Source organism: Lethenteron reissneri, chromosome 57, assembly GCF_015708825.2.
Source record: "Lethenteron reissneri isolate LAM-NWPU_2019-01 chromosome 57, ASM1570882v1, whole genome shotgun sequence".
Lineage (NCBI taxonomy): Eukaryota > Metazoa > Chordata > Hyperoartia > Petromyzontiformes > Petromyzontidae > Lethenteron > Lethenteron reissneri.
This window is the reverse complement of record NC_083835.1, coordinates 2,643,130-2,655,090: the sequence shown is the minus strand read 5'-3', so window position 1 is coordinate 2,655,090 and position 11,961 is coordinate 2,643,130. Positions and strand designations below refer to the sequence as shown.

At 54.8% G+C, this 11,961-nt stretch overlaps 1 protein-coding gene and 1 long non-coding RNA gene across 2 annotated transcripts; one reads left to right on the top strand and one right to left on the bottom strand.

Moving 5' to 3' along the window:
• Window positions 1-1,159: 1,159 nt before the first annotated feature.
• On the bottom strand, window positions 1,160-9,827 carry LOC133357203 (homocysteine S-methyltransferase-like). Its single transcript, XM_061575032.1, has 9 exons — window positions 9,741-9,827; window positions 8,702-8,750; window positions 7,319-7,388; window positions 4,814-4,977; window positions 3,834-3,943; window positions 3,237-3,398; window positions 2,607-2,815; window positions 2,344-2,420; window positions 1,160-1,621 (listed from the first exon to the last, which is right to left on the bottom strand). The coding sequence occupies exons 1-9, from the start codon at window positions 9,825-9,827 to the stop codon at window positions 1,533-1,535; spliced, it is 1,017 nt and encodes a 338-aa protein (XP_061431016.1). The 3' UTR covers window positions 1,160-1,532.
• A 115-nt stretch (window positions 9,828-9,942) lies between these two features.
• Window positions 9,943-11,958, top strand: LOC133357193 (uncharacterized). Its single transcript, XR_009756939.1, has 3 exons — window positions 9,943-9,970; window positions 10,606-10,688; window positions 11,880-11,958. It is a non-coding gene; the product is annotated as an uncharacterized LOC133357193 (long non-coding RNA).
• The last annotated feature ends 3 nt before the right edge of the window (window positions 11,959-11,961 follow it).

Genomic DNA, 11,961 nt, shown 5'->3' with positions numbered 1-11,961 from the left:
CCAATCTCATTGCTAATTTGAGCAGCGGGAGACGGCCGACGTTTGAGTTGTGGACAAGACAGGCAGGGCAGGAGCCCGAGCCGCTCTCCAAGTCACTCTCTCGTCCGGTCGGCGATGAGGGTCCGAGATGATCCCCGACATTGGCCCACACGGTGTGTTTACACCGTCGGCTAGCTTACAAATATCCCACGGTGGGGTGGGCGCTTACCTAGGGCGTAGGCGCCCACACGTGTCGAGCCTCCCCAACAAGACCGTGCACGAGCGTGGCCGTGCAACGCTCTACCACAGCAGCTCCCAAACCTGGGCCAGCTCGGCCTTGGGCACGGTCTGCAAAGTCGCTTCATCGAGTCGGGCGTTATGCGGGAACGGATAGTGAGGTAATAATGTCCTCGCAGGGTTACGGTGTGGTTTGTGAGCGTTGACACGCGAGAGAGCGCGGGGGTTTGGACGTCTGGCGAAGCAGAACATTGCAATTCTTAGGTTTTTTCGGTAAAGTCACGTAGGTAAAAAAATTTAAATTAATAAAGTAAAATAAAAATCACGACGTTTCGGAGGCAACACAAGCTTCCGTTTTCAGGTGGAACCGTCACAGCGCGATACAGCAATCATGTTGCCTCCGAAACGTCGTGAATTTTATTTTATTTTTACCGAAAAAACCTAAGAATATGAATCCTTGCAGTCACGAAAGCTTCAAATCTAGAAGAAAAAAAAAGAACATTGCAAGTCGAGAGAGAAAGTCCTCCGTTGCGGCACCTCCAATTTCATGTTAAACTTATTTGGCACCGCACGTACACAACCGTGCTAGTCGGATCACGGTTGGCTACGTACGGTGCAAAAGAAGCACAACGTGCACACGTGCAGCGCGTCGTTCTGAGTGAGCGACCCAGCCGGGCGGCTGAGCTTGCACACACGGCTACAATGCTGCCCCGGTGCCGGCTCCTTGGTCTGTCCAGTCTATTCGGATTGGACACCAGTGGGCAGTATAAACCTGACGAATCATTACAACTGTGGGTTTTATATGGATCGGGCATCCAGGGATGCCTCGATTTAGTCAATTGATGAAAATACATTTTTTTCTGGGGGAGGGGGGGATGTTGATTAATATCACCACAATGCCTGGTATAGGCCGTGTTATTAAAACTCTCACACCACAGCCCCGCACGCTTCTGATATGTTTATTTAAACGATTCCACTGCGAACACTCAAGGCAGCGTTGGCATTGTTCTCTTTTAACGCAACCGTGCACGAACGTCGAACGCATTCACATTTTGGCAAATAATTAATTTAAATTAGGGTAACACAACACATGCACTGAACGTTCTTCTGTCAGAGCCTGCCAAGTCGAGCACAGAGCTCCGTGCCCGTGCGGAGTTTCATGACACCAGCTTTGGCTCGGAGATCTGGAATAGCAGAACCAGGTTTGGGAGACCTGTGATATCAAGACCAGGGCTGGGGGACCTGGGATGAGAGGCCAAGGCTAGGAAACTAAGGTTGGGAGATCAGGGCGGGGAGGAGGCCCAGGCAGGAGGAGCTCAGGCAGTGGTGCTGGGCGGCTGCATTTGAGGCCTCAGGGTGCGTCTCAACTCCTCGATGTCCTGAGGCCCCGTCCGGCAACAACCGCCTGCAGACAGACACACAAGTCACACACAAGTCACATACAAGTCACATACAAGTCACACACAAGTCACACACACACACGTCCCACACACACACAAGTCACACACACACACAAGTCACACACAAGTCACACACAAGTCACACACACAACGATCGACACGGGAGAACATAGAAACACGCTAAAGAAACAGAGCGGGGGGGGGGAGGTGGGGTTGACGAGGCTTCAGTGGAGGCCCGAGTCAAACGGGGAGCAAGGAGCAATTGCTGCGGTGGCGTTCGTGCTCCGTGTGAATCCTCGTGGCACTGGACTGCAGTTGTCAGCAGAAGCTAGCGCACCGATTGCTGTACCGTAGTTAAGCAGCGTTGGGCCTGGGTGGGTGCTTGGATGGGTGAGTACCGTGCGCAACAGGTGCTATAGGCTGCTGCGGCGCAACCTCGTGGGCAGCAGAGGGAGGGGCTGCAAAGGTCCATTCCGTCGCCGTTCTACAAAGCTCCCTCATCTATGCTCCTTGCGTTCAGCGACCCACACAGACTGGCGCCGTCCGCTACGGTCAAATCACCCTCCTCGCGACCCCCGCACGGTTGTGGGGGAGGCCCTCGTCCGGCAGTGGATTGACGCAAGCGGCCGGCACGCGGGCACCGCAGCGCTGGCGAGGGTGGGTAGGAGGCCTGCACGGCGGGTGGGTCAAATCGCCGGCACGCGTGCGGGACGGTGGGCGCACGAACCGATCCAGGAGACGCCCAGGTCCCTCCACGCGAGGCTGTACGTCGCCAGCGTGGGTCTGCGCGGTCTATGCTCCCACCTGCGGAAGGAATGCACGGAATAGCAGAAGCAGCAGTGGCATTAGCAGTAGTAGCAGCAGTCGTAGCAGCAGTCGTAGCAGCAGTAGCAGCAGTGGTGTCTCCCTGGTGTGGTGTGATTCTGGTGTGTCCATGCTGTGGTGTACCCATGATGATTTATACCCCCATGAGGCTGGTGTGGCACGCACCCTCGCTGCACATCCCAGTGCTCCCCGCTGTTGGGGTAGGCCAGCAGGAGTTTGTCGAAGCCCTTGGCGTTGGCGACGCCACCCAGGAGGTCGCCCACCAGCTCGGGGTCGCAGCAGTTTACCCCGACGGCCAGCAGCTGCCGCGACCGCGCGGCCAGTGCCAGCGCCACCTCGCCAAACTCCTCGCCATGGCACGTGTGGCGGCTGTCCTGCAGGGCGCGATAAGGGGTCACGTGGGGGAAGATATGGGGTCAAAGTGGAGCGCGACGCGGGGTCACGTGCGAGAAGTGATGGGGTCAAACTGGGGCGCGACACGGGGTCACGTGGGGGAAGTAATGGGGTCAAAGTGGGGCGTGACACGGGTCACGTGGGAGAAGATATGGGGTCAAAGTGGGTCGCGACACGGGGTCACGTGGGGGAAGATAAGGGGTCAAAGTGGGGCGCAACACGGGGTCACGTAGGAGAAGATATGGGGTCAACGTGGGGTGCGACGCGGGGTCACGTGCAATGTCTTCATAGTTCGTGTGGTCTATGCACAGCACCGATCAAGACATGCAATTGCGTCACGTGTGTCGTGCCGTCGCGTCGCGTGTTCCGCGTCTCGTGTTCCGCGTCGCGTGTTCCGCGTGCCTTGCAGGAGAAGGAAAGCCACGCGGAGGCCCCGGGGAACTCCCGCAGGAGCTGCACCAGCGCGAGGCCCTCGGCGGCGCTGGGCACCGTCTCCAGGGCCAGCAGGTCCACCCCGGCCTCCAGCAGCGCCGACACCTGCGGCCGGTGCCAGTCCATCAGCTCCTGGGGCGCGTGGGAGACACGGGCTGTCAGCACCGCCACTGCCGCTCAGGACCCCCCGGCACCAGAGGCTCGGCCGCTGTCCCCAGTGACGCAACGTGTTGCTAGCAGCGCAATGCGTTGCCACCCCCCCCAACTCCCCCCCCCCCCCCCGTAGCCGAGTGCCCAAGACCCTCCAGCCCATACTTACCGGTGCAGCTGCACTGCCTGCACACTCAATAAGTGCTCTAAGAAGCTAACTGACGAGTAGAACCGAAGACTCTCACTCAACGCACGAGCACCAGTGGGGTAGCGTTGCCGGCATGGGCCCTGCGGCAAGCAATGAAATGGGGCCTCCTGTCCGATTGCTTGCCTATTCGAAGCAGGCTACATGGACGGGGGGAAGCAGGTGATAGCATAAGGTGGACACGACGCAGCGCAGAGCAGAGCAACACGCACTTCCGTTGAGAGCGCGTCCACGTAGGCCCCCGTGTACTCGGAGCCGTCGTGCAGGTGGGCTCCGTAGGGCCCCACCGAGCCGGCCACCTTCACCTCCACCTCGCGGGGACCTGTGTGAGCGGAGAGGGGCCACGTCAGCGGTGCGAAGGCGGGGACACGCGCGTCCCTCTCGCGCGCGCGCGGCTTTTCTACGGGTGTTCCGGCTTCCTCCCACGTGTATAGAAGCTCATTCATTGCCTGAAAATGTCTGAAATGTGCTGTCTGCTGTGAGGCACGTGTGTTGCTATGTTAGTGGATGATAATGATGGATGACGGTCAAGAATATATTTCTGAACTAAACTTTTATTTTACCAGTAAGGTCCGCTGAGCTATATCGCTCTTTTTCAAAAGCAACGTGGCCACAAATGGATAGCTCAACGAAGTGGCTATCACGTGGAAATGTATAGCAGCCAAATACTCTAAACGCATGGTGTTCATTCTAAATGTGGAGGGAAAAACCGGAGGACCCTGAGAAATATCCATGCGACCACGGGGAGAACATGCAAACTCTAAATATACAGGCTTCAGGGTCAGGATCGAACCCATGACCTCTTGCACAGCAGACGAGGTAGTTAACATCTCACCACCACGGCATTCTTATACTACAGATAATATATATTTATATATATATATTGTGTAACATTTTATTTGTTTATATTTGAGTAATAGTTTGACGATGATGCTTTGAGTGGCAGATTTGTGCCAGAGAAGCGGCACACGTGTTTAAGCAAAACATTTAATTGACTTGATTAACAGAGCGGCCAATAGTACATCCGCCGGGAAGATAGAACAATTAAATAAATTTGTGCATCACGTGTTGATGAATTATTGCATCGCAGCAGAATCATGAGAGGTGGTGGTGGCGGCTTCTTGGGGAGTATTTAATCCAGCAGTTGATTGATCGTGGAAGATGATGGTGGTGCGTCTCTGGTCGCGCTCGCCTGCGGATGAGATGTACTCGCTCACGGCCTCGCGCGCCAGCCGCACCCCGGTGTGGATGAGCTGGCGCGCCTCCTCGGGGCGCAGGCCCAGGTGCGTCACGAAGCCGGGCACGCTCGCCTGGTACGTCGCCGTCGAGATCACGTCCGAGCCGCTCCGCAGGAACCTGCGCCGCAGCACGGGCCGGCGGCGTGACACCGTGACCCCCACGACTTCACGAACCAATTTAACGACAGCCCGTCGCGAATCGTGACCCTGTCACCATGACCACGATGGCCTCACGCTGCGTCATCGTAACCCTCCCGCGACCCATCAGGACCTCGCGATCTAGCGGCATAACTCGAGATCCCATCAATCATCCGCGACCAATCAGACCCACCGCACTACCCAATAGTTGATGGCAATCACAGGCTAATGTTCAGTCAGAAGACGGTCAAATAACCCACACAGCGTGGGGAAGGCCTCATTCAGAAGTGGATTGACAAGAGGGAATAACATCACACAATGTGTGATGGACATCACTGTCGGGCACTAACGTTTCACTGTAAACAGATGGATGCCAACCTACGGGACGGTGTCGAGAGCTGAGAGCAGCCGCGCCAGCCAAAGCCGTAGCGAGGCTGGCATGAGCACCCCACCCCAACCCTCCTGTTTGGAGCTCAGCAACCTGGGCACCTCATAGGCCCGGGTACAATTGCACTGCCTGTACACTGAATAGCTACAGCACGAGAGCCAGGCGACAGGAGATGACGTCCGATCAGCTTTCAGAATCACTGGTGTTGAGGCGCGGAGAGGCTTTTAGCGTCTCTCTCTGAATCAAACACCCCCCGGCAGCGTAGAGTGCCCGGGGGGTGTGTGTGTGCTGGACATGCAATCGGTGTCTCCGCTGCAGAGAATGAGGACCTAAAAGCTGTGGGTCTTTGAGCCCTGGCTCTGCGATCTCCGTGGGGACTTGAGTGGAAACTGGGGGTTGGAGCACCACATTTACTTCGGGCAGCTAAATGTGAATCGGAAAACCGGTAGTCATTTTGCAGAATAAGTTACAGATTCTGAAAGTAAGGAATTGTTTTACTTTTAAATTCCGGTGGAATTTTGGAGTCGTGTATGCACTGGCTGGCCCCCGCGGGACCTGCCAATCAACTTCACGGTCAGTCCACGATGCCAGAGCAGATTATTTCACGTGCCCGTACCATCAGAAGAAGTGGCATTACTTAGCGGTTCCAATTTCCCGATGTGGCCAATAACAGTGAATGTTGTGATAACCACTTCAAATGAGTGTGGTTATCACGTAATTCACTATTATTGGTCACAAATAATACGTCGGTACAACTCAAGTTGTGCTACCTTTGGTACCAATTTCTGGACTATGCAGTGTACCCTGCGTTTATTATCCCGTAACTGCTGGGCAGACAAAAGTGTGGGGGGATTAAGAAACTTGTTTGCAGTGCCGCGCCAGCAGATGGATCGGAACCGGTGACCTCTAAAACGATGAAAAACTGAAATATTTTTTATTTTACCAGGTCAGGCCCACTGAGCTACGTCGCACTTTTTCAGAAGCGAACTGGCCACAATGATAGCTCGACAGAGTGGCTTATCACGTGGAGCCTGTTGATTCTAAATATGGAGGCAAAAACCAGAGGACCAGGAGAAAAATCCACGCGACCACGGGGAGAGAGAGACATGCAAACTCCAAATATAAATGTCATCAGTTGGGATCGAACCCATGACCTCCCGCATACTCGGCGAGGTAGTTAACATCTTGCCTGTCATTGCTAATTGCAAGTCCAGTGTGCTCACCAGTACACCATGGCAGCTCCCTTCATTTGTTTGCTAATGAAGTCAAACACGTTTACGTGTATATTACCAGACATTTCCATACGAGTGGAAAAACGGTAACTTTTTTCAAAATTGTATGCAAAAAAAAATAGATAAACAACCCTGGCAATTACTAAAACACACACGAGAGCAGCGGCTACCTGCTACATGAGTGGGTAACTAAGTGAGTTGCCTAATTGTGACTGCTGTCAAGTGCAATCCCTCACTCGCACCACAATGCATTGCATAGTACAGGATGGGTCTTGATGATGTGGGTCTATAGGTCTCTCTACGAGTCTGTGAGTCTACGGATCTCCGTGTGAATGAAAGACCGGACTTGATGACATTGGTACAAGTCATCCGTCGGTTCCACCATCTCCAAATCCTCCCGTACCCACATCAGCCCATCTCCTCTGCAGCCCGTGCCGCGCTAGTTTAACCCCCTGCATCGGCCAAACAGAAGCTGCCGGGGCACGGAGAACAAAAATACACACGCACGCACGGCTCATGTGACGGCGGCAGTGAGTGGGAAGCGGATCCATCGCACGTGGAATGAACACGAGCACGAAAGGGCCCTGCAGTGAGACGCGCGGGTGCTTACAGAGAGTGCGGCATCTACGTTACACAAGGCCAGGCTCAAGCCGAGCAGATCACTTCCAAAGTCATGGCAGAGACACTGAGGAGCCACTTACGGCTGAGATCCGCCCGTTTGATCCCCGGTTTCAGCCACCCAATCGTGATTAAGCGCGGTACGTTCACGATCTCAGCCCGCTCAGCAATGACTGCGCGCACACACACACGCATAAAATAAAAATCCCGCGATCTTTAACTCGGTTTTCACTTAATTTTAGCAAAATATTCCGGCTTTTTTGAGAATTGATAAATCACGCGGTGGGCTTGGACCGCCAACATTATGGCCGTCTCTGCAGCGGGGCATGCGGGAGAGAAGCAGCGTCGTGTTGCGGCAGCAGCAGCAGCAGGAGCAGCAGCAGCAGGAGCAGCAGCAGCAGGAGCAGCAGCAGCAGCAGGAGCAGCAGCAGGAGCAGCAGCAGGAGCAGCAGGAGCCATTCGTTCAGTCGGTGACCGTCCAGTGTCGAGGCCGCTGCTGGCCACGAGGAGAGGGGCTTCAGGAGACACAGAGCCCTGTCGTGCTGCTGTTCCTCCTCCGTTGAAGGGGTGCCGAGTGGTTTACTGCCAGGTCCAGAGTTCGGGCTCCATGGCCACAATCACACGACTGTGGATTGTCGTTACTGTGTCTCTCTGTATCTCGATGGTCCAATTTTAAGGTGCACTGTGATCGAGAGACTGCGTGGTCTTGGTTTGTTGTGTTTTTCAGCATTGCCCCAGCTGCATTCAAGTTCAAGTTCATTTATTAGGTATAGCCCTGTGAGCTATTCGGCTCTTGAAACGGGTGCAACCGCAACAAACAAAAACATGAACAAGAAAACATCTTAAAGTGAATATGTGACTAAGTGCAAACAGAAAATCCAAGAAAAGGCAGCAAATATTGCAGAAAAAACCACAGTACACCAACGCTGTGTTGCAAAAATCCCAGTGGGATGCAAGTCAAACACCAACAACAACCACAAGACACTTAGATTAAGGCCATCAGTCTAACTCTGTACTACAACAAACAAACATGGCTAAACCAATACACTTTTCGAAATCACCAAATAAAGCCATGAAAGCAATGAAACAGTGATCATAGGAACTGTGACGGAATTTGCACAATAAATTGCATAAACAACATGCACATTTGTAATGCATGTACGCGTGCAATTTGCACTCCCATACTTATTAATATTTCTCTTTATTAATTTTTTTAATTACTTCTCAACTTTTCTCTATCTTACTCGAGTATCTCTTTATCGTATTTTTGTTGATGTAACTTGCTAACCCATCCTCCAGTCTACATATTCTGATTCTCTATGTATCTCTATGAGTCTATACACATCTCTATGGGTCCTCCTCTATGCGTCTCTATGGGTTTACTGTGGGGTGCAGAGTGCGGGTGGATAAGAAGTTGTTAGCGAGTGACTGGGTGCACGTCACGAACCTCAGTGGACGTCCTTCACGGCGTCCGGGTGGGTGAGCAGCAGCCGGGAGCATCCACAGGGGGTCACCCTGCAACGCACGACACGTGACAGAGTTCATGGGGGGGGGTGGTGAGGGGGGGGTTTTGGGGGGGGGGTTGAGGGGGGGTGGTGGTGGGGGGGGGGGGGTTGGGGGGTGGGGTTGGTGGGGGGGTGGGGGGGGTGGTGGGGGCCCATCTAAACCCCACCCCCCCCGCCTCCGCCCGCACACGCGCCCACCAGGCCCAAGAAGAGACAAGGAGGTACCCCCCCACCCCCGCTCCCACCACTTAGACCTAGAGGGGGACCCCCCCCCCCCCCCGCACAGACCACCGCCCACCTCCTGCAGGGGCAACCCCCCCCAGCACCTGCAGGGGAACCCTCCCTACCTGCTGGAGCAACAACAACAACCGCCATTCGCCACCAAGTGGGTGACGTCACCACGACGCTTGTGCCAGGCCATGTGCACCTTGAGGCCACGTGAAGTGTCGAACGCCCGCTGGCAGGAGGAGGTCACGGGCAGACCCAGCAGGTGCCACGGGTCGACTGACCGAGATGACTGACCCCCCCCCCCAGCATTTGCAGGAGGCACCCCTCCACCCCCTCACATCCGCAAGGGGAACCCCTTCCCCACCTACAAGGGGAACCCCTCCACACCCCCCCTCCCTCCAAGGGGAACCCCTCCACCCCCTCATACGTCACACACCGGGGAACCCCTCCACCCCACCACCTACAAGGCAACCCCTACACCCCCCCCCCACCACCTGCAAGGGGAACCCCCCCACACCCCCCCACCACCTCCAAGGGAACCCTCCACCCCCCCACACCCCCCCCACACCCCCCCCACACCCCCCCCCCCCACACCCCCCCACACACCCCCCCCACACCCCCCACACACCCCCCCACACACCCCCCCACACCCCCCCCACACACCCCCCCCACACACCCCCCCCACATCCCCCCCACACCCCCCCCACACGCCCCCACACACCCCCCCACACCCCCCCACACCCCCCTCCCCCCCCCCCCACACCCCTCCCACCTGCAAGGGGAACCCCGCCGCCTCGAGCTCCGAGGAGACGCCCCCGTCCAGCAGCAGCAGCGGCGAAGCGAACCCCACGCGCGCCATGGTGCGTCACGTGGCGCCGCGCGTCACGTGACGACTCGACTCGCTGCTCACGTGACGCGCCGGGGTCACGTGACGCGGGCAGCCGTCAGGGTCGGAGGTCGCGGCGCGGATTCACGTTGCGGGCCTGTGCAGGAGGGAGGGAGGTTCGTCTGCCCGGCGGCGTCTTCTCTCCTCTCCTCTTCCTTTCATTGCTTTCACTGCTTTCATGGCTTTATTTTGGTGATTTCGAAAGTTTTTTGGTTTGGCCATGTTTGTTTGTTGTAGTACAGAGTTAGACTGATGGCCTTAATCTAAGTTGTCTTGTGGTTGTTGTGTTGACTTGCATCCCACTGGGATTTGTGCACACAGCGTTGGTGTACACGGTGCGTTTTCTTCTTTGGTTCTTTCGGTAAAGTCACGTATAAAGAAAAAATAATTAAATATTAGCATACGACGTTTCAATTGCAACACAAGCAATCATCATCAGGTATAATGAGATAGCGACATAAAATCTAACCAGAAAAAAATTATAGACAGACATATAAGCAGACAGATATCACCAAGATACACAGAGCGGGCAACACAGGTACAGAGAGGGGTGATCGTCTCTGTGGGGTGTCTTTTCTTGGATTTTCTGTTTACGCTTAGTCACATAGTCACTCTGAGATGTTTTCTTGTTCATGGTTTTGTTTTTGTTTGTTGCGGTTGCACCCGATTCAAGAGCCGAATGTCTCACAGGGCTATAGCTAATCAATGAACATGAACTCTGTCTCACCCTCTCACCCTCCCACTCTCTCAGTCTCGGAGTCTCCACTCTCTCTACTCACGCAACCATCTCCATCCACCCCCGTGGCTCTGCATCACTCCGGTTGACTGCGTACGGTGCGAAAGAAGTTCAAACACACCACACACATCACACTCTGCGCGGTCCCGTTCGTGTGCATTGTTTGATACCATCGTACCGCACTCACAATGCTCTACCAGTCCTCAGTGTTTAATAACAGCTGCTGCACCGTGAACCCTCCCCCCCCCTCCTCCATCATCTAGCAGTGGATTGACAAATGGCTGCACTTGTACGGAGCGAGTTCTCTAAACACGACCTTCACGCCGGCTGATGATGGTGGTGGTGATGGTGGTGATGCTGGTGGTGATGATGATGATGGTGGTGATAATGGTGGTGGTGATGATGGTGATGATGATGGATGATGGTAGTGATGATGATGGTGGTGATGATGATGATGGTGGTGGATGATGATGATGATGGTGGTGGTGATGACGGTGCCTATGATAGTAGGGAGCGGTGGTGTAGTGGTTAGCGCGCTGCGCTACGAACCCGGCGATTCGAGTTCAATTCCCGCTCAACACCAGTGACAAATATCTGAACCGGTCTTGGGCCTCCCCTAGGTCGACTCAGCCTCAAATGAGTACCTGGTGGGGTGTATAAGCATCGCTGCTGGGGGAGACAAAGGCGGCCGGGTGTGGTGCTGGCCACCCACCTCTTAGCGAACCGTTCAGGCCTTCAGAGGTGCTCGCTAACAGCACTTGACCCTACAGTTATACGGGGGATCTTTGTCTTTGCCTACGATAGTTATAAAGGTGCTGTTGCTTCTGTTGTTGACAATTCCGCTGATGTGTAGATGGAGTTGATGATGCTATGGATTCACGTTGATGGTGGTAATATTCGTTCTTTAGGTGGTGGTGGTGATCGTGCCATTGGTGCTGGTTTCAGATTCTGGTGATTGTAGTCATTCATGGCTGTGAATGTGCTGTTGGTGTGGTTATGCTGTCAATGGTGGTGGTAATGGTAATTGTTCTTCTGCAGATTCTGGTGATGGCTTTGTGGGTGCTGTACTTGTTGATGATGGCTGTGAAGGTGCTGATGGTGATGCCGGCGATGTTTCATGGTGTTGCTGATGTTGATGGTGGTAAGGTTGTTGATGATGGTGGTGGTGATGTGCTGCTGATGATGATGATGGTGGTCCTGGTGACGCTGACGAAGGCTGAAAATGTTTGCTGCTCTTGATTCTGGTTGAAACGATGACGTGGTGGTGGTGTGGTGGTTGTCGTGTGCAGGCCTCACCATGGGAGTTAAGGGACTCTGGACCCTGCTGGACTCCACCGGGAGACCTGTCGACCTGGAGTCTCTGAGGGGAAG

What these genes read in the sequence shown, in the direction of transcription:
- LOC133357203 (XM_061575032.1), bottom strand. Translation starts at nt 9,827, where the DNA reads ATGGCGCGCGTGGGGTTCGCTTCGCCGCTGCTGCTGCTGGACGGGGGC. An exon ending in TGGACGCGCTCTCAACGGAA is followed by an intron (nt 3,399 to 3,833) that starts GTGCGTGTTGCT and finishes CACGCGCCCCAG; the next exon opens with GAGCTGATGGACTGGCACCG. An exon ending in CACTGGGATGTGCAGCGAGG is followed by an intron (nt 2,421 to 2,606) that starts GTGCGTGCCACA and finishes TTCCTTCCGCAG; the next exon opens with GTGGGAGCATAGACCGCGCA.